At 33.2% G+C, this 26,561-nt stretch overlaps 1 protein-coding gene across 1 annotated transcript in view; it reads left to right on the top strand.

Moving 5' to 3' along the window:
- The window catches only part of LOC114324832 (alkaline phosphatase-like), a 1,004,985-nt gene that overhangs the window by 644,377 nt on the left and 334,047 nt on the right, over nt 1-26,561 (top strand). Inside the window, exon 3 of the mRNA XM_050651161.1 lies at nt 21,559-21,788. Coding sequence (XP_050507118.1) covers nt 21,559-21,788 — 230 coding nt within the window. The remainder of the gene's footprint in view (nt 1-21,558; nt 21,789-26,561) is intronic.

The raw sequence follows: 26,561 nt of genomic DNA, 5'->3' as shown, positions 1-26,561 counted from the left end.
AATTGGAACTAGATTTGATTTTTCCACTTAAAAATCAACGTTTCGGCAGGAAATCCTTGCCTCTCCCTTGTCAAGATTCTAAAATTATACAAATGAAGACAAGAAATTATTGTAGAACATATTAAAATCTTACTAGCACGTAAACAAGACACTAACGATAATGAACAGACACAAATTAAAAATTGAAATCTGATATGCCATTGCTTACTGTACTAGTATATACCTAATTATGCTTTCTGGAATGTATCTTTTAGATTGTTGTCAAGGGATACAAAGTAGAGATACGTTACAACTTTAAGAGTTTTTTGGTAACGTTATATTTAATTTAATTATTTAGATCAGATTGAAATATATTTTATTTATATTATTAGTATATTTTTTGTCATTTATTGCATTAGTGTTTCTTTTTATATTATATTGATTCGTATATCTTATCGTATATCGTATATCGATTTGGTATTTAATCTATTATGTGTAACCATGTGTAACGATGAATAATTCATTATTGGTGTAATACTTTAACTACACATATCAAATTATGACTGACGTTTGATCTGGTAACTGCACAGTACATTGATCGAAAAAACGATTAATCATAAAGCTACGATGCTTCTGCGGTTGCTTTTGAGCGTCAAGCGTGCCATTTTCACGTGTTTACCTCTGCACACGAAATTAGTATTCAACACATCATATATTCAGTTCTCGGCACATCAAATTCACGACGTCAGAATTACCTAAATAAAATACTTAATTCTCCAAATAGCACGGACCGGTAAACTTCTGGGAATATCCTGATGGATGATGAACTGTCGACAGTGACAAATTGATTTTAACTGCGGGGGCCTTTAATATGCCATTTATTTCGCCGCACTTTGGCAGCTTTCGATGGACTCTGCTCCTATCCCTTATAGTTCAGTCAATGGATGTATTTGGCTCCGAAATCCGTCCTAATGCATCAATTTACTTCATATTATGTACTCAAAAAGTTTTTATTCATAATAAAACGAGACGGTTTCGTTTTGGCTCAATTCGAATCTCTTACTATTCTGTGTTTCTAGGTCTTCCCGTCATCAGATAGGCTTGTATAAAAAGACTGAATTGAATAAAATAAAATACAAAAATAAAATAAAAAATAAAAACATTTATTGCCCTAATAATATATACATTTTATTCCTAAGATACTTTATTTTCTTATAAATATTCCGCGAGTGCACCACTTTCTTTGAACTCCATCCTTTCGGCGTTGATTCTCCACTTGTTGTATCCTGGACGTCTTCTTCTGTAGGTACTTTTTCTGGCTCCCTACCTACTTTCCTGACCGGTTTGCAACCACCTGGCTATTGTCTGATCATATGGTCGATCAGACGATGTTGTTCTTTGATCATCCTCTGGATCCTGTTATTCTCGAGGATGTCTCTGGTTCTAAGGAGTCTTCTTGTGGCCTGGTGGAAGAAGTAATAGTCCTTTTCTCGGCCACCTCCCTCAGTGGTGTATACTGGAGCCTTTCCTGGATGGTTGCATTTGTCACCCGGTCCTGCCATGCTGCGCCGTCTATTATCCTGTAGCATGACGTCTCGGTGGTTTCTAGTCTCTTCCAGTTGAATTTGGTAGTTGAGCTCCATATTGGGACAGCGTATAACATTGTTGACCTGACGTATGCTTGGTAAAGTTGAATCTTCTTCTTCTTTGACAATGGAGATGACCTGAAAATATAAGGCAGAATTAGTCTTTTAATGGCTGTGGCTTTTTTCTTAATTTGCTTTGTATGCAGATGGAAGGTCAATATTCTGTCTAAGTGGACGCCTAGGTATTTCACTGATGGTGTGGCTGGTATTATGTTTCCTCTCATCGTTAGCTCTGCTTGAGGTGGGTTGTTTTGCTGCGTAAAGATGATGAACTGTGTCTTCTCCGCGTTGATCTTGATTTTCCATTTATCCGTGAATTCTGAAATCCTCTCTAAGTGGCCTTCTAAAGTTTGGACTATTCTTCTGTCTTGTTTGCCTGAAGTGTAGATTGCTCTGTCATCTGCATACAAAGCTGTATTGGTTCTTGCATATGTTGGTAAGTTTGAAACAAAAATGTTATACAAAATAGGAGATAAAATACTGCCTTGTGGCATCCCTTCCTGAATTTGTTGTACCCTGGACATATTTTTGTCAGCTGTAACTTGAAAAGTTCTATTAGTTAAATATGTATCACAAATATTAACTATATAATGTGGTAATCTAGCCTTGTCCATTTTGAAGGTGAGTGCTTTCTTCCAGACCGTGTCGTATGCTTTTTCTATGTCCAGTATTGCCATCCCTGTTTTCTGCTTTCTGTTGAACCTGATTTTGGTGTCGCTGACAACTCTTGCAAGTTGTAGTTCGCAGTTTCTTCCTTTTCTGAATCCGAATTGGTCTTCTTGGATGATTCTTCTTCTTTCAGCGTGTTTCATGAGCCTCTTGAATATGATTTTTTCCAGTATTTTTCCTAGGGTTTCCAGCAGTGAAATTAGCCTGTAGCTTTCTGGTCTTCTTCCATCTTTTCTTGGCTTCAGGAGAGGTATCGTCTTTGCGTGTTTCCGTTGTTTGGGAAATGAGCTTTTTCAAGGCAGTACCTGAAAATGTAGTACAGTTGTACTATCATTTTCTTCGGTAGTTCCTTGAGGACGATGTTGTGGATGTCTTCCTATCCTGGAGCTCTGGAGCCTTTGAGTTTCTTGATGATTTTGTGGACTTCTGAAGGGTGTAGTTGGTCTTCTTCTTCTATCACGAATTGATTTCTTGCTGAAATCCTGTTGTAGGCCCTGTTTACTTCGTCTATGGTACGTTGGTCCGACATGTGTTGGTTTTGCCTGTGTGTAGCTTCTAACTTTCTTGAGATTGCATCTGCTTTTCTTTGGGCATCGTAGTGGGTTCCTTCTTCATCCGTTATTGGAGGCATTTTCTGTTTTCCTCTTCTTTTGGCCTTCATCATTTTCCAGACGTTTCCAGACGTGAATTGAATCAAAACGCACTGACTGGTTGGTAAATATGTTTAAATATTATACTGGAGTATGCTTTTCGCGACCTCTAACGAGAAAAGATGAAATGAGTGTCGATAAAAATTCAAGTAACTGTTTACCCAGGTATAACCATAATAGAAGCTATAGAAGAGAGCCAAAAGATACACTGGCAAAAGACATCACATAACAAAAGAATAAGCCCCCAAACACAAGCATTAATGGAAGACCGGAGGAAAATGCAAAATAATAGAAGTAAAGAACACCATGAACTTGGAGATATAACTAAAAGAATACAAAAATCTGTTAGGACGGACAACCGAAAATATAAAAACGAATAAATTCAACAAACAATTGAAGACAAGAAGAGCCTCAAAGTTCTAAGAAGACAATTAACAAACGGCAAAAAAGAAATAACGAAATTAAAGCATAGAGATAAAGAACAGAGATGAAAATATCATCATCAACAGAGATGAATTATTAAGGGTAGTAGAAGACTTCTATACAGAACTATACAACAGCCAACAAAACAATGATGAGCCACTAGAAGATTCAGGAAAAAGGTCAGTCAACCAAGGATCGGAATTGATGCCTGGTATATCAACACACGAAATCAGGAAGGCGTTAAGAAAAATGAAAAGAAATAAAGCTCCGGGAGAAGAAAATATCGTTATAGAAACCGTAAAGATTGGAGGAGACAGTCTTTTAAACAACATAAAGGAATTGTTCAACTTATGTCTGCACCAAAGTGAAACACCTACAAGATGACACAGTGCACTTACCATCTTATTACGCAAAAAGAGCGATCCAACAGACCTCGAGAATTACCGGCCCATAAGCCTATTAGACCACCTCTACAAGTTATTCAAAAGAATAATAACAAATAGACTTAAAACAAAATTGGAGTTTTACCAACCTAGAGAACAGGCCGGTTTTAGGAAAAACTTTTGCACTAACGACCACCTACACTGCATAAAAGGAATTATAGAAAAATCTATCGAATACAACCCACCATTGGTCCTGGCTTTCGTAGACTTTCGCAAAGCATTTGATAAGATAGAAATTAACAGCATAATGAGAGCCTGCATTGGAGGAAAGTCGTATAGATTATCGGTACTCCAAACTGATAGCGAACATATACAATATTGCAACCATGACCGTCCAACTACACAAAGATACCAAATCTATAAAAATCAAACGAGGAATTAGACAGGGAGACACGTTATCTCCCAAACTCTTTACGGCAGTACTTAAACATGCTTTCAAAAAATTGGAGTGGGACGCCAAAAGAATAAATGTCGACGGTGAAGGGCTCTCCCACCTACGATTCGCAGACGACATAGTTCTTATAACAGACAACTTAAACGTGATTAGAACTATGCTTACTGAGTTAGATGCCGCCTGTAAAAAGGTTGGTTTAAACATAAATTTTGGAAAGATACAATACATGACTAACCTGGTACCAAACGAAAATGCAAAAGTGGACGTCAACGAAATAGCATTGGTCCATAAATATAAATATTTAGGGCATGAAATCCAAATTGCCCAGGACAATCAAACTGCCGAATTACAGAGAGAAACTTGCCAAATTATTTGAAAAGGAAGACGTTCAACCAATGTGTGCTTCTAGTCATGACGTCCGGCGCCGAAACATTATCGTTAACCCAGGCTACAGCAACGAAACTTAGAGTGGCCCAAAGAAGAATGGAACGGTCACTACTTGGACTGACTCTCAGAGACAGGGTCAGAAACGAAGAAATAAGAAGAAGGACAGGCGTCACAGATGTCATAGAGCCAGTAGCATGGCTGAAAAGGAATTGGTTGGACCATGTAGCCAGATTGAAGGACGGGAGGTGGACCCAAAAAATTACAGTGTGGAGACCAAGAGAAGACAGAAGAAGTAGAGGTAGACCACCTACACGATGGACAGACGACGTCAAAAGGATTGCTGGGAATTGGTTGCAGAAAGCCCAAGATCGACAAAACTGGAAGAAATTAGGGGAGGCCTATGTTCAACTTTGGATGCAGAAGGCTGGATGATGATGATGATGATGATGATGATGATGATGATGATGATGATGATGATGATGATGATGATGATGATGATGATGATGATGAACCATACCATCGGGCGATGCCAGAAAATATTCCACCAACGCATCGACAGTTTACCCATCTGAATCGCTATCATTGTGTACTTTTTACCGAGTATAATAGTCTGAAACCGAAAAAAAAACAAAAACAAAAACAAACAAATAGTTTTTATTCATATTTCCAGTTGAAGTAGGGAATAGCTAGAGAAACAAAGTCTACCCTATTTCAAAATATATTTTTTCTACAATCACTTCAACGTCAATGGCAACGAAAAGTTGACGTATATTGAGTACCGTCACTTTATCGCTCTAGCGCGTAAAGTTTGATTTTACGCGCGTTGTCCGTAGCAACCGTACAACCATACAATACCAACACATTGAACATTCAAACTGAAAGATATAAAAGTTAGTATTATGACATTATAATGACAGATATAACATAGTTACAATAAAGTTAATGATTTAAAAATAGTTTTATTTTACTAAGTGATTGTAGAAAAAATGTTGTATGTATTACAAGCGCAAAGTAACATTATTGCTTTCGAGTAATTACCGCTATTACTCGAGTAATTAACTCTTACTCTCAAGCAATAATCAAGCAAGTATCCCTCATACTTGCTTCGTAATGACCATCATTAAATGCTCGTTGGATAATATACAATTATCTTGTGGGTAGTTTTCACTCTTACTCGGGGTAATAATTTTTTTCGTCAGAATAAGTCCGGGTGCCGTTAGAGGACCTACTCGTAATTTTAAGCAAAAAATGTTATATATTTTTTTTAACTAAATATTACCTTTTGAGTTATTTGTGATGAAAAATGACACCATTTTGAACGATTTTTGCAAATAACTTAAAAACTATGCTTCTATGCAAACGAAAAAAGTATACATAACATTTTTATGGCTTATAAAAAAAACAGAGAGATTAATTTTTTCAGTAGTCTTTTAATTGCAACACAAAGCAAAAGATGGCAGGTGAAAGAAAACTTTTTTGTGAATGCTCGAATTGGTGCATTTAACATGAAATAACAGAAAAATTCAACATAAGCGAGATAAGGTGCAAAAAAGATTGATCACTCATATATTTTTGAACAGTTTATTTAACACCGCATCCACCAGAATTTAAACACACATCGATTTTCTTCTACAATGTCTCTATTTTAGTGTTATGCACTTTAGTGGTAGTGTTAGTATATTTTTAGTGTTTTAGTGAATAAAAATAAACCGAAAGTAAAGATGATTTGATTACAGCACATAGGCTTCACTATGTGCTTATACGAATTACGATTTGAAGTAAATCTCATCAGAGCACACAGAGAATCTCATAATATGTGGAAGCACTAAACTTCAATCAAATATTTGTCATCTTTTCAGGGTTATTATTAAATAATTACCAAAGACTTGATTCCAAAAACACCGCAGACAAAGATATGATTGTATTAAGAGCTTCTACCTAGGTGCTGTGTAGAAGAACTGAGATGAGAAAAACCTACCGATTATAACCTAAAACCGATTTTTTTCTTCTGCAATAATCGGTTTTTCCTGTTGTTTTTTTGGCACGGTTATAACCGGTTTTTTCTTTTTAAAGCAATAACCGGTAAAAAATCGGATTAGTGGAAAAAATACTGAATTCAGAGCAAAAATATGAAAATTTTTCACCCACCGTGCGAAAATGAGAAATTTTAAGCTGACTGAAACCGATTTCACAACACTGATTACTGATTGCTATACTGATATGGACAGATATCTGTTCGAATGGAGTATCGCTAACTGAAGCACAATGTAAATGTCTGCACCATAAATGGTGCTAGTTGCATATTTGGTAAATATTTTAATAATTACCCCGAAAATATGACACAGATTTAATTCCATTGCAGTGCTTCCACATAGGTGCTCTGATGAGATTGATTTAAAATCGAAATAGGTACATCAGCACAGAGTGAAGGCCGTGTGGTGTAACCAAATCTAAGTCATCTTTACTTTCACTTTTATTTAACTTCATGAAATGCTATTTAAGTCTAAAAGGTTAATTGGTTTACGTTACAACTAGTTTTATTAAATTTTGGCAATAAGGGGTAGTTTTCACCCCTACAAAATAATAAGTATGTATCGGCATAGGGTATACTTTGAATTATGAAGTAAGTAGAGCATTTTCTCAAAATTTCATCAGAATCTATAAATACATTATATAGGGGAAAAATTGGAAAGTATATGTAAATCTGTTGACAGAAACAAGTTGTATTAAAAATCGTTCATTTAAGTCGAAAAGATCATATTGAAATATTAATAATAATAGGTTATGGTGAATTTTCATTTTTTGGAAGTGAATTTCCCAAATCCATGTTTGGACGTAGAGGATTCATAGAGTGGCCCGCTCGTTCTACTGGCCTCAACCCGTTAGATTTTTTCTTTGGGTTATCTAAAATTACGTGTTTACGTTAGGCGACCAACATGCTTGCAGGATTTGAGACAAAGAATAATAATTGATGAATGTGAACTAATACGTGGAGAAATCTTGCAAAAAGTGACTCACGAATTTATTTATAGGCTTGCACGTTGTCAGGAGGTGAACAGCAAACATTTTCAGCATTTGAAATTATGTTCTTTATTTTTAATATCATTGATCTAACGTAAATAAATTAAACTATTTTTTAACTATAAAGAGATTTATTTCTTATTTTAATAGTTTTTTCTTCCAAACTTGGTATGTATGAATTAAAAATAACCAGTTCTTTTAAAATCTGCAAAAATATACAGGGTGTCCCATTTAAAGTAAATAAGTTAAGGGTATTTCCGGTGAAACCGGAAGTGGAATAGTAACAAAAAATATGGCAACAGATGCCTTTTGTGTCACTGTACTTTCATGCAAAGTTTCATAAATATTGTTCTTTTCGTTTCAAAGATATTTGCTTGGTTCCCTACTTTATCCCAACTCATGTAATAGCCTATTTTTGCTCTCATTGACTCGACTAGTATGCGAGTTATCCAGTGACGTTGTTAATCGGGATTTATTCTAAAGTTCGGTTTAGTTAGTCGCTGATCATTTATTATTTAGTGAGGAGCTTAAAGTTTCTAATGCCGATAGTAATTATACATGTGAGCTACTAGCGTCACAGCCGCGGTAACCAAATTTCTAAGTTTGAGAATAAATAAATTACAAATTTGTTTAAACTACAACTTAGTTGTAAACAGACAAATTATTATTACGGTGAATACATTACACTGAATTTTGTACGCAATATAAAGTTGAATACTATTAAAACTGTAGAAACAGTGTGTGTACTGTAATTGTCAAATATCAGAATAGTATCGAGTGATCGAAAAAATCGTTATTTTTTTTCTACTCTTATGTTTTTTTTCCAAGATCACAATATCCATGATAATTGCGAACCTCCGGCGCGAAGATGGTACGTAAAGGAAAAGATGTTTTTTTCTCCTCTCATGCTTTAATATACCAATTATGATTTCACCACCTGTATCATAATGACTTTCATTATGATACAGATTTTTAACCAATAGAATCGCAAGATGGCGTTCTCTATCAACGGTAGCACATGCGCAATTAGCAATGACAAGTCAAATTTATTCGCTTGGACAGCTTAAAATTTAAACAAACAATGACTAGTTTCAACTACTAAGATCTGAAGTTTAACTTGATGATGGTCTGCTAAGACCGAAAACGTTCGAGATGTACTTTTAATCCAACTTGCAATATTTTTTACGAATAATTTTAATAAAAATATATATACCATATATTATTTATATACCATCTACAAAGAAAGTCTTTTTTACTTCTTAAGTAATGATGAGAAACTATTTATAGAGAGAAAATTTGTTCGAAAATTTTCAATTATTTTTGTTTATACCTTTCTTCTTATCCTTTACGATAAAAAATAGAAAGTTATAAAGTTGCAGATCATTATTTAATTTATTGGGCTTGTAAGGCCTAATTTCTATATGGTTGCTGACGAAATAGAGTCAGTAAACCCTTTCCAAAATGGTGGCCGGGGGACAAGGGTTTTGCTAGCCCACAACCTTGAACTTAAACTTATACTAACCCTCTCCCCTCTACAACACATAAAAAAATAAATTTGCGTTCTCTGAAAAATATACGCATTTATATAAACCATTATACCAGGTGTCCATTTATATTTTCCCTCATTTTAACTGCCTATAACCAACTAAGCATAAGTTCTAAACGGCTCAAGATAGAAATATACGATTTTCGCTGAACTGTTTTACTTTAGTTAAAGTTTTGTTCGATTGGATTGAGTTTATTATGTAACTATCAATTACGAAAAAAATGGCGGATTTTTGAAAAAAAAACGTTGTTGACTATTTTTATTTGGATAATATTGTATCTCTCATTTTAAAAATAAATTACTGTCATTTGACAACCGATTGAAAACTTTATATTGCTGGATAGGTGAATGAACGTTCTTTCAATTTACAAAAAAGATAGTTGGTGTTTCAGTAAAAAAAGTCAACAACGTTTTGTTTAAAAAATCCGCCATTTTTTTTTTTTGTAATTTAAAGCGATATAAAAAATTAAATCCATTCAAATAAAACTTTTACTAAAATAAAACATTTCAACGAAAACCGCCTATTTCTATCTTGAGCCGTTTATAAGTTATAGCCAGTTAAAATGGGGGAAAATATAAGTGGACACCTGGTATAATATAAAGCATTTTTCAGTAGTATTCTAACAAAATAAAAATTATTTGCTAGATTTACTTTATTGAAAATGTAAGCATAAATTGCGAACGGAATTAGTCCATTTTGTGTACACATTGAACGATTTTGCTATAATTGTATATGTATTTTATGTCCTTTTTAGCATTTATTTATTCTAGTCAATCAATATTTATTATTTCAAATATAGCATGCATTATTAATAGTTTGAATAAATATAATTCACAATTAAATTTTCATAAAACATTTGCAGGGTCGATTATTGATATTCAAAATTATGAAACAAATAATTTTAGCATCGTTTTTGCGTGGTGTATCATTCCCATCCAAGTTTTGTTACTGTATAAAAAGTTTGATTAATACAATGTTATTTATATACAAATCTACTTACACTACGAACACTAACGTATGTGCTAAAAGACTTGGCACAAAATTCATTGGCGTTAAATTTAACAAAAAGAAAATAATATCAAGTTGACTTTGGAAACAAAAGCTTGTTTACATTGTCGGCTGTCAGTTAAGATTTTTTTTTTTTAGTTGTCCCTTTAAGATGTAATATCTGTAAGAAAAATAATATACAAGTTGGTCGGGTACTCAAAGCTGAAATTTGTCGAATATTTCAGCATGAAAATAATTCACGCATTACCATTTATAGAACAATAACGGAGTGCGAGCAAGGAATACCATGGCTGAATCTACCAAAAATGTGGTAGACCACGTGCATTTACTGCACAGAAAAATTGGTGAGAAGAGTTAAATACCAGCTTTTAATGGAAACTAGGAGATTGGCTCGTCAATATATATCTTAAAATACGATATTTTTTGAATTATTGCTGATCCAAGGTCAAAAAACGCCCCCTTATTGGCGCAATTCGTAGGTTGAAATTTTGAGTAATTGTTGAAAAACCAAAATTTTCAAAGTTTAGTTTTTAAGTTTTTCGGCGATTCTGAGCCGTATGTACCTCTGATCCTAACTGCTTAAGCACCATTTGAAAGCTTAATTCAACGCTATTGATTTCTTGTATTTGCGGTTTTCCTATCTTTCCTTGAACCTAAAATATATGCTCCCAAAAAATATGCCATTTTGTACCTACCCAGTCCTATTGTTCGCTTATGGGTGGTCGAAAGTCACAAACTACACCGGTTCTGAATTGGTCCTAACCCCCTCTTGAAACACAGAAAAAAAATTCAGATCGGTTTAACTTTTCCACAAACATACAAACATACCAACATAGAAACATTTTCCCCTTTTTAAAGAGAAATTGAATAAAATTTCTTAGCTCGGTAACTTTTGAGTATTATAACCGATTTTGAAAATTAAACATGCGTTGGAAAGGTAATGATCAGTACTATCAGAAGTCGCAAAGGTCGGACATACATTTTTCAAATTTTTGGGAGTTTTGGGGACGAGAACGAAAAACACAACCTAAATGAGAAGGGCCGTAAAATCCACACCCTTGGACCAAAATAGATGGTTGACATATGGATGGGTGAGTCTTTTCCTATACTTTAAGATAGCATTTGGCCCAATTTTCAATTCAGTCAGATTTAGAAAATAGAAAATTTCGTGTATAGTGTCGCATGTACGGGGGTTGTGCGCCACTGGCGAGAACTGCCGTTCTCTGGGGTAGGTATTGGTAGTAATAGACGAAATTAATATTAAAGGCAGTACTAATAGTTTCGTCCCACTATTACTGTAATTAGTTATAGGTCTGGATCCCGCGTATGAAAAAAAAGTTTTTTTAATAGCAAGCTGAAAATTGGTTAATAGCTTAAGGGTGTCTAGTCGGACAAACTTTGATATATGGGAACACTGGAACAGGGGAAGTTTTAATTGTGGAACAGGTTAAAAATTTGGAACGGTCAGACAACGAAAACGGCATATTTATTTTGTCCGACAGAACAGACTTGAACTCTCCGAACAGAGATTAAACTCTCATGCAAAAATTAGACTGCTATTTATCACCAAATGGGCGTTTTAATGAGTGGAACATGTAGAATATGGCAAATGACAGGAATTATGACAGGTGATAAATAGCAGTCTGATTTTTGCATGAGAGTTTAATCTCTGTTCGGAGAGTCTAAGTCTGTCCTGTCGGACAAAATAAATGTGCCGTTTTCGTGGTCTGACCGTTCCAAATTTTTAACCTGTTCCACAATTAAAACTGTCCCTGTTCCAGTGTTCCCATAAATCAAAGGTTATCCGACTAGACGTCCTTAAGCTATTAACAAATTTTCAGCTTCCTATTAATCAACTTTTTTTTCATACGCGGGATCCAGACCTATTAGTGTAAAGACGACGCGACTGTTTTGTTAGTAATTGATTTTTAAGTACTCCGCTTTTATTTTTAGATTTTATTTGACACACTTTGTAAAAAGGTACAACCTTATGATTCACGAAGAATTGATTGGACGTGAGTATTTTGAAGGTTTGGCTTATATATTTTTTGTTTATTGTAGTTGTTGAATTAATAATACTAGAGGATCCGATATACGGTCAATCTGCACCGATCTGTTTAATGATTAAAATTATTGGCTGATGTAATTTAGTATGTTTATAATTATAAAAAACAAGGGGGTGCCCGATCTAATTTTGTTCTGAGTATACCTAATTAATTAAGTAATAATTAAAAAATGACTTTTTTTATACATTAAAAAAATTCGACCGGTGCATTATAATATTTCAGATTTTTTGATTCATTCTAAACAAAGAAGATCTGTTGTAATTTTTCTCTTAAGTTGATCCTTTTCTAGTTATAAACAATAATTACATTAATTACAAACTGAAAAAAGAACGAAAGATGACGATTTTCAAGGGTTAAAAACACAAGTAAAAGTATCATTTTTGTAATCATCAAGTACAAACTATCTTCTATCAGGTCCCGATAAGAATTTTTATGGTGTTTTATTCTAAAATATATTTTTTAATTATTAATGAGGAAGCTTCTTTGTGGGAAGAGGGGCGATCGGGACGCATTAGCAACTAAGAAACAATGCTTTAAATTGAAATAAGTCCAAAATAATTATCAAGAACTGATATACTAAGGTTTTAAGGAAATGATAAACTTAGTAATTTCAAAAATGACATCTTTTACTTATGTTTCTGAGCCTTCATCATTTTTCGTTCTATTTTAAATTGTTTATAACTCGAAAACGATCAACTTACGATAAAACTTACAAAAGACCTTTTTTGTTTAGAATGATCCAAAAATAATCCATAAAATAATTTTATCTGCCTGGGCCGAATTTTTTTTTAATTTATAAAAAATGTAATTTTTTAATTATTAATATCCGGCACCACTTGTTTTTTTATAACTGATAACTTCTTCTTCTTCTTAGCCTTCAATAAGCCGTTTCAGGATTTTGACGTTTATGTCACCGCTGGGAGGAAATTAATAATAGTCCAGGGCGGATCTGTTTTAAGATGGACGTTAAGAGGTGACTCAAATTTTCTTGCATAAATTGCTTGAACATAGCTCAAATAATAATATTTGAGTTATCCTCCCACTCAAAATGGCCCGGAACATTGTTTAAATAGTCAAAATGTCAAAATATGAAGGAAAAATTCGATTTTTTTATGGGTTTTTTTATTATAACTTTAAAACTGTTCATTTCTGAGAAAAGTTGTACTGACATAAAAGTTGCGTAATTAAATTTCCTATAACATAAAATTGGTCAACGATTTAAAAAATAGTCACCTTTGTTGCAAAATAGCAATAATTGCGAAAAAAACCATACAAAAACAAGTATTCGCATTTTACGTTTTTCAATCATTTGTGCTACATTTCGGACCTTCATATTTTACCCAGATAAACTTCATGATAGATTAAAACAACACTGTATATTTCATTAAGATCGGTTTAATATATTTTGCAAAATAAATTTTGCAATCCAGCTTTCGCAAAAAAAATTCATTTTTTTTAAATGTTCCAGGACTAAAAATAAAGCACATAGCAAGTTGAATTTTTTTTGCTTGTAGAAGTGTACTGTACCTTTCATTTGCATTTTGCAAAATTAAAATCGATTAATTATGACGGCGTCAGGAAATGTTTTAAATAAACATTAATTTTTGGTGCTACGCGCAGGACAGCGATATTCGATTCACACAAGTTGATTTCCACCAAAATTTCTTCCAATCTTTATGTAATATATTATTTTCTTACTCTATATTTTGTTGTATTTTAATATTTTAATTCCACAAAAATCAAACTAATTTTAATATTGTTTGTGAAATATTGTTTAAACAATTGAATATGTTTAAAAATAATAAACTTTTATTCTCTAAGTTAAAATATAAGAACAAAGAAAGTTTTTGCTAAAAACAGTGTTATTTCAAAGGATAGAGTATGGGTTTTTATTTTGCAATAAACAAATTTATTTATTTATATCGAAATGTAATAAAAATTAAAATGTATCAATCATTATCAAAGGTCATTGGAATGCCCAATCAGAGCAAACTATCCGCTGTCCTGCGCGTAGCACCAATAATTAATGTTTATTTAAAAAAATTTCTGACGCCGTGGTAGTTAATCGATTTTAGTTTTGCAAATTTAAAATGAAAGGTACGGTACACTTCTATATGCAAAAAAAATTTTAACTTGCTATCTGCTTTATTTTCAGTTCTGTAACATTTTGCAAAATGAATTTTTTTTGCGAAAGCTGGATTTCAAAATTTATTTTGCAAAATCTATTGAACCGATCTTAATGAAGTTTACAGTATTGTTTAACTCTATTATACAGTTTTTCTGGTTAAAATATGAAGGTCCTAAGTGTAACATAAATGGTTGAAAAACGTAAAATGCGAATACTTGTTTTTATATGGTTTTTTCGCAATTATTGCTATTTTGCAACAAGGGTGACTGTTTATTAAATTTCTAGCCAATTCTATGTTGCAGAAAATTTAATTACGCAACTTTTCTGTTAGTCCAACTTTTCTTGGAAATGAATACTTTTAAAGTTATAATCAAGAAACCAAGAAAAAATCGGGTTTTTCCTTCATTTTTTGATATTTTGATTATTTAAACAATGTTCCGGACTTCTTTGAGAGGGAGGATAATTCAAATATTATTATTTGAGTTATTTTCAAGAAATTTCTGCAAAAAAATTTGAGTCACCTCTCAACGTCCAAATGTACTATTTACATATGTATATTTTTACAGATGCGCCCTCGTCTATAAGTGGATTCGGCAGAGACAGTCAGGGACTCGACGACAAGCGGAGCATGTTATGACTAAAGTCCGCGTCAGACTCCGCGAACGAACGTATTTTATTTGTTTATATTTTTTGACATTGTGTTTCTTAAATTTTTTACCACTTTAATTGTTTTCTAGTTGTATTTTGAGGACATTTTGTTGTTGATTTTGTGTAGTTTTTAGTTGTAGAAGTACTTGAAATTCTGACTTTATTTAGTTTTAAACAGTGAATAAATAAAGATAATATTTTCGGAAGATGTTGGCAGACAATACATATGTTGTTTGTAGGTACTCTAGTTAGTTCTTCTCTGCTTCATTTTTTATAGACATTACTCTGTCTGTTTTTTTCAATGTGCCTACAGTAAGTTGTCATTCCACCTTTTTCGTGGTCTTCCCAGTTATCGTCTTCCTATTGGGGAACCGTCTCTCGCCGTCCTTACTACTCTATTTGTTGTCATTCGGCTTATGTGGTCGTTCCATTCTACTCTTCTGCTTTTCACCCAGTTATTAATGTTGTCCACCTTGCATCTCCTTCGTATATCTGCACTTCTAGTTCTATCACACATCGTCTTATAATCGATTTTTCGCAATGTTTTTCATCTCTGCTGTTTCGAGCATTCTTTTTGTCCTTTCTGTATCAGGTCGTGTTTCCGCCGCGTATGTCATTATTGGTCTGATGACTGTTTTGTAAATTCTGCCTTTCACTTCTTTTCCGATGTTTTTATTTCTCAATATTGTTTCATTCAGGCAACCTGCGGCTCTGTTTGCTTTATTCACCTTATCTTCCACTTCTGTTTCGAGCTTTCCGTAGCTGCATAGTGTGATGGCTAGATATTTAAACTCCATGACTTGTTCTATTATTTGACCCTCCAGCTCTAATTTACACCTTATTAGATCTGCTCTTATAACCATTCATTTAGTCTTTTTTGGGGAAATTAACATGTTAAATTTTCTAGCGGTTATATTAAATTCGTGCAGCATACGTTGTAAATCATCTTCACTTTGAGAGATTAGTATTGCGTCGTCTGCATAGCAGATTATTTTAAGTTGTTTTTCTCCCATTTGGTACCTATCCTTTTTTTGTTCTTACTTTTTTTATTATTTCGTCCATGATCAGGTTAAACAACAGAGGACTCAGGGAATCTCCCTGTCTTATCCCATTTCCAGCTTCAATTGTGTCAGTTAGATCTTCATCTACTTTTACTTTTATTGTGTTGTTCTGGTAGATGTTTTCGATCGTTTTAATTATTCCTAGAGGTACCTCTCTTGCGTACAATAAATGGATAACATCCTTTAATTTGACCCTGTCAAATGCCTTCTTAAGGTCCACGAAATATAAGTATGCCGGTTTGTTGTATTCTAACGATTTTTCTTGAATCTGCCTCATTATAAATATAGCGTCGGTGCATGATCTTCCCGACCTAAAACCTTGTTGTTCTTCTGCTAATGTTATAATTTTATTCAGTTTGTTTGTTATCACTTTGGTCGTTAATTTTAGTGTTGTGTTTAATAAATTAATTCCTCTGTAATTCTCCGGGTCCGATTTTTTTCAATTTTTGAAGAGAGGCACCAGGATGCTTGATATCCATTCTTGTGGTATTCTGTTTTGTTCTATTATTTTTTGGATTAGCTTTAATAGTTGTTTGGTCAGATCTTGTCCTCCGTACTTTAGGAGTTCATTCGATATTCTGTCCTCTCCTGGTGATTTTCTATTTTTTAATTTCCTTAATGCTTCCGTTACCTCTGCTTCTTCAATATTTGTTTCTTCGTTTGTTGTCACTTCAGGTGTTGGTGGTTCGTTATCGTTATCTTTAGCAAACAGAGATCGAAAATAGTCTGCCCAAGTTTCCTTCTGAATGTGTTTCGTTTTTATTAGTTCGTTCATATCTTTTCGTTGTCCTCTAATCATTATCCATATTTCCTTTTGTGTTTCGTAGAAGTCGTGTTCCATCTGTTTTGGGAAACTCTCCCAGTGTTCTCTTTTTATTTGTCTGACTAGATTGTTTGTTTCGTTTCTAATTCTTTTATAGTGGTTTTATGCCTGTTGTGTTTGTTGTGTGCTGTATTGTAAAAAGCTTTCTTCTTTTCATCACATTTTATCTTCACTTCCTCTCGAAATTATGGGGCTTTCTTTTTTGATATATTGGTATTCGTTACTTTCCTCTCTCCAAGTGATTCTGTTGCTGCGTTAATTATGTTACTTTTGAGTTTTTCCTAGCTTTCTTCGATGTTATCTTTTCTAGTATTTCATTATCAGCAATCTTCTCTGATATTCTTTTTCTATATAAGTACTCCGTGGATTCCGTACTTAGTCCTTCTACTTTGATTTTTGTTTGTGTTGGTGCCACTCTCTTAGGTGTGAAGCATTTCATGGTGATTCTAATTTTACATAATACTAGGCTGTGGACACTACCTACATCTGCTGAGTTGAGGCATCTTACGTCAATTATTTTTGATGGATGTATACTATCTCTGTTAGTTACAACATAATCTAGCATAGACCTTTGTCCACGAGTATTATTGAATGTATATTTGTGTTGGTCTTTGTGGTCAAAAAAGGTGTTATTTATTCGAAGTTCGTTATTCGTGGAGAAGTTTACCATCAGTTCTCCATTTTATAGTTAGTTGTGTAGCATTATTATAAAAAAACTTATAGCTTTATTATTAAATTGAACCAGTTTTTTTTGTCTCAGGTCATAACTTATTTAGTTTAGTTGGTTTTCTGCCTAAAATGTAGCACTGATGGCAACCAATAAAACTGAACTTTATCACGATTAGTTCGTATTACACACTTCAAAACACAACAGAAATGAAGCATATTATCGATTATTCCAGTAAAAATATAAAATTATTCCTTGCACAAACAAAATTACAAATAAATGCAATTAAAATGATCTAAAACTCATTAAGAACTGATAGAGTAACATTTATGTTTTCCTCACACCCGCTATATTGACATAATCTTGACAGCATGTTGGAACGGCCTACTGTTCACAGGCCTCTTCCAACTACTTCCATCGGTCTCTATCCTGAGCAACATACAGTCGAACCTGCTTATTAGAGTACCGGTTATAGGAATATCCCGGTTTAAGGAATAGAAATTTGAGGTCCCGAAACGTTTCTATTTACTCCTTAATAAATTTATCCGCTTAAAGGACTACGTTTTAATTAACTAATATCGCTTAATCGAATATTATTTAAGTGGACGAACAACTTTTTATTCATATTTTCCAAAAAAATTAAAATTGTGTATGGGTTATTAAATTTTTCAGATAATAAATACTTTATTACGCACCAGTTGGACCCTTTTACGAAATACAACAGGCCATAAAATATCTACTTTTACTTGTCTCACAAAACTTGTAAAAATTTCTGTTGCGACCTACCTCGTTGCAGTTATAAATTTTATTGGTTAATGGTTTATTGACTTCGACAATACAATGGCAGACAAGAATAGAAATGTTTTCTTTTACTGATAACCGCCCTGTCCATTCATAAACCCGACATGAGTTTGAATAAAAAAGATGAAGTTTTCGATCCTAATAGCATTATTAATAATATTTAGAAAATATTAAAATATTACTAAAAGATTTTTAAATCGAAAACTTAATGGTCCATTTCCTTGGTAACACCTCCAAGGCTTCTAAAAATTTCAAGCCAAATGGATGCTGAAGCGAAAAAGACAAGAGGGAATTCAAAAAACTTACAATTCACGACCCCGTCTGTTCGGCTGGTAAATTCCAACAGAAAATGGACCTAGTTACTCGAAGGAGTAAAGACCAATATAAAAATAAAATAAAAGTTTTATTTTTAATTCAGTTGCAATGCGAAAGCAAAACAATCTTACTTTTCAATTAGAATACGGAGCGCAGTCCAGTCCGTTGAATCGTGATTTTCGGCTCTTATTGGAGCCTCATCGGAAAGAACGTAGGCTTGTTCTCCAATAAGAGGCTCCAATAAGAGCCGAAAATCGCGATTCAAGGGACTGGACTGCGCTCCGTATTCTAATTGAAAAGTAAGATTGTTTTGCCTTCGCATTGCAACTGAATTAAAAATAAAAATTTTATTTTATTTTTGAGTTTGAATATTTTAACAATCCGTTTTTTGCCTGCCAATGTGCCAATTCATCAAAACACAGAATTCGACAAAATAAAGGCCGAATATTTTTAAGAATTGTTTCGTTTGACGATAATTTATCGGTTTTCGAAGATACTGAAGATTTAGAACAAAACAATGAAACCACCCAACTCAATATTAAAGCGAAAGATGAGGCAAAAGATGAAGATTTTTTCGATTTTGTGGATATTCCATTCACTTTGGCAAGTCCTAACCGTTTGTAATATTATAAGAAGATTTCTGGAGGGTCAATTCAATGTAATTTTTTCTAATTTGTATAACTTAAAGATTTAAAAAAAAATGAGAAGTAATTTTGGCGTATGGATTTTAAATAAGATAACTATATACATGTTTACATATTGCACACATTTCATGCTTATTAATGGATTTATGCACAGAAAATGTAATTTGGTTTTTTAATAAAATAAGTTACACTGCTGTATCATTGACATAAAAGGACCTAAAACCATATAATTTAATGTAAATGTAGGTACATACATAGTATGTACTATTATTATGTAGGTCTATTCAGTAGGTACACTTATTTCTACTAGCCATCAATGATCGGGTTTTAGAATATCCCGGTTATAGGAATATTTTTGCTTGGCACGAAGGCTATTCCAATAAGCGGGTACGACTGTATTTCCAACTTGTTACGGCTACCCTTTTAATATCATCAACCCATCTTGTCTGTGGTCTTTCCCTCGGTCGTTTACTTTCATAAGGTCTTCAGTGTTGTATTGTTGCATTACAACGTTGGTCTTTTTGTCTAGCAGTGTCGCCTGATAACCTACTAAACTGATAACATACTAAATTACATATTATTATCCAATAATTTGTATGCATTAAACAGATCGGTGCAGACGCGCCCTTAGACTATAAAGGAATAAATTCTTAAGGGGATGGGTACGTAGTTTCGGCTCTGATGCTATTTAAATGGGATTCATATTTTTTTCAAATCCTGAGAAAACTAATAAGTATTTTTGAAAAAATTTAAATGCAGAATGAGAGACTACGTTCTTACCGAGGGTCGAAAGTTCCTGATAACTTCTCTAATGTTCATTTTAATAAGTTACAGGGGTGAAAAACTAAGAGAAAATTTAGTGTGATTTTTAATTTCAAATGTCTCGTTCAAAAGAAACTTTTTATTATTCTAAGGAACTTTTGGCCCTCGACAATAATTTAGTCTTTCATTCTGCGTTTAAATTTTTAAAAAATATTTATCAGTTTTTTCAGGATTTGAAAAAAATGGACACCATGTCCGTGGTAATATTTTCCAAATCGAACATTCGCTATCTTTGTCATACAACGCACTGTGTCAAATAGAATATGACGACAAGACAGTGACAATTTTAAATATTTGACATGGTATCGGGAATATTTTGAGTTGTTGATTAAATAATATTGATAGTGTATTTGATAAATAATTGATTTAAGACGTGAACTTAATAAAAAGTTAATTGTTTGTTATTTATAGACGATCCAAGCAGAGAATTGACCAGGATATATTCTGTGTTTCAAGTATTTTGTTGTTAAAGGTGTAAAATTTTAAGCGTTCCATAGTAACAATATATTATTAAAATATCACTTTAACACTTTTCCTCTTATCTCGATTGAGTATTGGTTTTTGTTGTACAGTATATAAATTATTACAATCACTGAATGCATAATTAGTGAAAACATTATCAGTAGTAATTGCACAAGAGCTCTAAAATTATCGAATTTTTCTCGAGTGACACTTTGACATTTTTAATTTCACTACCCGAAGGGGAGTAAATACAAAATTTTATTGTAATTTATTTACGTAAGTACAAATTAGTACAATTAAACGCACAGTTGTTATAAATATTTGACGGTTGAAAGTCATCACTTTTATAATTTTTAAAACATTAATTGTCATTAATGTCACTAAATGTATTTTTTCGTAGCAACGAAGGTCATCTGACGTAATATACTTGACGACGGGATATTATCAAAAATTATCAGTTTAATTTTTATGTCTGTAGCTTTCTATTTGTCAGAATCTCCTATGAATGAAATAATCATATTAATTTATTTACTGAATTAATAATTTACAATTATACAAATAACAGTTATCCAAGAACATTCAAAAGCCATCTCAAGTTAATGATGATATTGTCAAGTAGTAATATTTACATATCCATACCAGTGAGAATTTTACTACACGTAATTTGCCGTGTAAAGACAGAAAAAGTGGGGATAGCCGGAAAATATTTGCGAATTATGTACCGATGGCCTTAAACAGGGTATTTTTAATTTGTACTATTACTTCTAATCTTAGTTTTAATTTGTAAGTATATGTAAGAATAAGTGATAAAGTGCAGATACATACAAATAAGTGCAAAACTTGCTCAAACTGTTAACTAAAAAAACCCAACTGAAAATCTCGAACTACTGACACACTATAAAAAATGTCTATTTTAAATTTAAAAGCTGTATTGACGTTCATTTTCTGTTTCAGATCAGGAATACTGGTACGAACAAGCCAGGATAGCCCTTCGGAAACGGCTGCAATACTCGATGGAAACGGAGCGGCGGCCGTTCGCCAAAAACGTCGTTCTTTTTGTGGGGGACGGCATGGGCGTTGCAACCGCCACCGCTGCACGTATTTTACGAGGTCAGCGACTGGGAAAGAGAGGTGAAGATCACGATTTGGCGTGGGATTCTTTTCCTGCCGTCGCGTTAGCTAAAGTAAGTTATTTCTAAGTTAGAATTCTACGATATTTGTGGCAATAAAAAACATGATAAATTATAGTGAAATTAAATATGTTCTTCTTCTTCTTCCTTCTTGTATGTAGGCTTTAAAGCCTGTTTATTCTTCAATATTAGCTTCCTAAATCGTTTAAATTATCGCAAAATATTTTTCTTGGTCTGTCAATACTTATCCGTCCATTTGGTGACTTATCTCGTGCTCTTCGTACCATCCGATCTTCTGCCATTCTACTAATACGTTCGTTTTACTCCTGTTTCCGTTTTGTCACATACATTATTGTCTTCTACATTGCATGATCTTCTTATATTTTCGCTTCTCTCCCTATCCAACAGAGATTTCCCTGATATTCGTCGAAGTATTTTTATCTCTGTTTTTTCTAGTAGTCGTCTCGTTTTAGATGTGTCAGGTCTTGTCTCCGCCGTGTATGTCAATATAGGTATAATTGCTGCTTTATAGATTCTTGCTTTTGTGTCTTATCTTAGGTGTTTGTTCTTCCAGATTGTGTCATTAAGAGATCCCGCCACTTTACTTGCTTTTAAGCTTTGTTGTCGTACTTCCTCTTCAACATCTCCGTAACTAGTTATATCTATTCCCAGATATCTAAACCTTGCTTCCTGTTTTATTATTTTCCCATCAATTTCGATTTTACATCGTAGTGGGTATTTAGATGTTGTCATACATTTGGTTTTTTCTGCTGATATTATATTGTCTCCCTCAGACTGGGGGAGACCTATATCCAGCAGTGGATAGATCCGGGTTGAATGATGATGATGATGATGATTATATTGTATTTATTGGCTGTTGTATTGAAGATATGTATTAATCTTTGGAGATCGTCTTCTGTCTCGGCGATTAATGCGGCGTCGTCTGCATAACATAATATTTGGATTTCTTTGTTCCCCATTCTGTAACCATTACCTTTACGTACTGCTTCTATTATTTCGTCCATTATTATATTAGAGAGCAGTGAGCTTAACGAGTCACCTGTCTGACTCCGCTTTGAACTGGTATAAACTGCGTTAACTTTCCATTTATTTTTGCCTGTTTATTGAAGTAGATGTTTTCGATGGTTTGTATAATATTGATTTTTGGTATGTTTCTTCTATACAGTAAATGTAAGACGTCTTCGACTTGGATGCGATCGAAAGCCTTTGTTAGGTCTATAAAACATAGATAAGCTGGTTTATTTTATCTACTTGATGGCCTTTTCTGTGATTTGTCTCAGTACAAATAAGGCGCCTACGTAGGATCTTCCAGATCTGAATCCTTGTTGTTCATCTGATAAAGTTGTTAGTTTATTGATTTTGTTGGTTAGGGCTTTTGTGGTTAGCTTAAGTGCGGTGTTCAGTAGATTTATACCTCTATAATTGTATGCTCTATTGAAATTACTTACGTATCTGTATAAATTGGCTCCTGTGAATCAGCACATAGGAGGTCAAAAATGATTAGAATTGTTATGTACTTAATCATAAAACGTAATTCTCCAACCTCTGCATAAGCAAATAAGTATAATATAAGTATAATATAATATTTCTTAATTTAAGAAATCACTATGGGATACTTTAGCGGCAACTGCTATTAAAAAACTAAGTTTTCAATCTAATAGCACATAAAACAACATTAAAAAATGTTATTCTATATCCTACCAGACTGAAAACAGTGGAAATCTTCTCTGGGAACACCTCCGAGGCTTCTACAATTTGCCAGCCATGACGGATGCTGAGACAAAGGAAGATAAGGGAATTTTACAATTTATATTTCACGTCCCATCCGCTCAGCGCGGTAAAGTTCCAACGAGAATGGTTCCCTTCTTACTCCAATCGGAGTAAACGTGTAAATCAAAAATGAATAACCATTTTCAATTTCGTTGCAACACGAAACTACAGCCGCATCATTATTCCAGTTCAATCAGAGAGTGCAGTAAGCACCTCTAGTCGAGGAAATGAAGCATTTTGGCTCGCAATTTTTTCGTCCAGCATGGATTTACTTGAAATTTTTACAGACGGTAGGGAATAGTCGAAGAATTATTTTCTATATTATGCCTCTGTACGCTAAAACCTTGGGGGTGGTTGCCACCCCATCTCGGGGGCGGGAATTTTTTATTACATTTTAACCATGTAAATCGATGTAAAAGGTAATTCTAAGAGAAAAATATTCTTTACACTTTCTTCGTAAAACTAATTTTATTCGAGTTATTCGCGTTTGAAAGTAACAGTTTTTCGATGAAAAAATCGACTTTTTTAGAGGGTTTTTTGAAAATACCTCGAAAAATATGCATTTAATCAAAAAAACTGTAGATATCAAAATTGTATCTTTTATTAACACAAACCAAATTATTTTTCTATAATATCTTTAAGACCAATACAAACCGAGATACGGCATGTTAAAAGTTAGCTTTTTTCGTCAAATGCATAATTTGAAATATTCAAAGTAAAATAACGGAAAAACTTTGCATATTTCGAGTAAAATTTAAATAATCTTTTTTCAAGTATACAGTTATCCCTTTCAAAAAATAATAATAGAAAGTTTTTAGCGTGAAAATTAAGCGACTTATGATCAAAAACAGGTCAGTACCTGCTTTTCTCTATGAAAAAATCAGTGAAAACAACCCCCTAACTAACCTCCTAATTAAAAATTGGTCTTCACCTTTCTGTAATCTCTTTTATATTTGTATTATCAATACACCCAAGAAATTTGACCTATTTAAAAGGCCTAATTTTATAAAAATTGGAGTTTAAACAAAAATTAATTTTTTGGTATTTCCCATTTTTTACATTTACTTCAAAATATCTCCGAAAATACTGGAGATACGAAAAAATAGGAAAATAGATTTTCATTATAGTGAAGAGTTAGCGAGATATAACTGTTTAAAACCTCTATTTACGAGCAAACACCCCCTTATTCGAGCCTTTTAAACCCACCCTAATTAAAAACTAAGGGATCTTAAGAAATTTAGTTTACACAGTCTTATACCTCTTCAAAAGTCCTACAAACTCATTTTTGAAAAAACTTTTTATCGCCAAAAATGAAGGAGCTGTGTTTATATAACGAATTTTTTTTTTCGAAAAATTTGGAAAGTCCGCTTATGGATAATTTTCAATGTATGTATAATACCACACAACCGGTTCGTATACTGGAAGATGACCAAAAAACTCTTTGTATTTGTATTTGTACATATTTGTAAATTCGTATTTTTGTGTAAATAAATGTTTTTGTAATTCTTTAATTCTACTTTTTTTTCTGTATAGATCCATTAAAATATCTACCTATAAAAACTGCAATGTTATTAAGGATGGTTTTTAAGGGTTGAAATATTATGATATTATATCCTAAAGTATAAAACAATCATTATTTAACTAATCAAAACCAAATTTTACCCATATGAAATTTGCAATGTTTTTATATAATTTTTGACAATAAGGGGTCGTTTACACCCCTGAAAATAATCAACGCCCTAAAGCATGATATAGAATATGAAGTACAAGGTGAGATGATCCTAATCCCAAATTTATATGAAATTCGATGCAAGCCGAAATTATTCTTTTAGGATAAGTAAATTTTTTATATTTAGCTCCAACAAGGGTGGTTTTAAGGGTTGAAATATTATGATAGTATATCTTCAAGCATAAAACAATCATTATGTAACTAATAAGAACCAAATGTTGACAATAATAAAGTTTAAAATATTATTTTATAATTTTTTACAATTAGGGGTAGTTTTCACCCTTAAAAAACCAAAAGCGTACAACGGCTCAATATAGAAAATGAACTAGAGGGTGTAATAAGCCTAAACCCAAATTTTTCTACAAATCGATGATGGACGAAAAAATTGCGAGGTTTTGCCATTTTTTCAGCTTCATTTCCTCGACTACTCTACCGGTTTCGAAACTTATTAGTCTCTCATCAGGAGGCACATATGCTGCCCTCTCGGACCCAACTAGGACAAACCCTGGCGTGCAGTCACGTTTTCGTTTGGTAGAATGTAGAATAACATTTTGGGATGTTGTTTTATGTGCTATTAGATTGAAAACTTAGTCTTTTGCTAGCAGTTGCCGCTAGGGCATCCTTACTATTTCGTTCGTTGCAATCCGTGACTGCACGCCGGAGTTTGTCCTAGTTGGGTCAGAGAGAGCAGCATATGTGCCTCCTGATGAGAGACTATTAAGTTTCGAAACCGGTAGAGGTGCTTACTGCACTCTCTGATTGAACTGGAATAATGATGCGGCTGTAGTTTCGTGTTGCAACGAAATTGAAAATAGTTATTCATTTTTGATTTACATGTTTACTCCGATTGGAGTATGAAGGGAACCAGTCTCGTTGGAATTTTACCGCGCTGAGCAGATGGGACGTGAATTTAAATTGTAAAATTCCCTCATCTTCCTTAGTCTCAGCATCCGTTATGGCTGGAAAATTGTAGAAGCCTCGGAGGTGTTACCAGAGAAGGTTCCTATTGTTTTCAGTATGGTAAGATATAGAATAACATTTTTGGATGTGCTATTAGATTGAAAACTTAGTTTTTTAATTATGAAAAACTTTTGATACAAGAAAAAACCACTAAATGCCGTAAAAATGAGTGGCGCACACAATTATTTCAGCTACAAAAAAGCTGATATAAATATAAAACGGCGCTTTACATGTATCTTCATTTTGATGGAAAACAAAATTATAGTGTTATTTAGAAATATTCCATAATATTTCCTTAGTTCGAAGTAAAATGCTTAACAAAAGTGTACCTATGATAAAATGCAATT

This window comes from Diabrotica virgifera, chromosome 5 (genome assembly GCF_917563875.1).
Source record: "Diabrotica virgifera virgifera chromosome 5, PGI_DIABVI_V3a".
Lineage (NCBI taxonomy): Eukaryota > Metazoa > Arthropoda > Insecta > Coleoptera > Chrysomelidae > Diabrotica > Diabrotica virgifera.
This window is presented reverse-complemented; position numbering and strand designations above follow the sequence as displayed.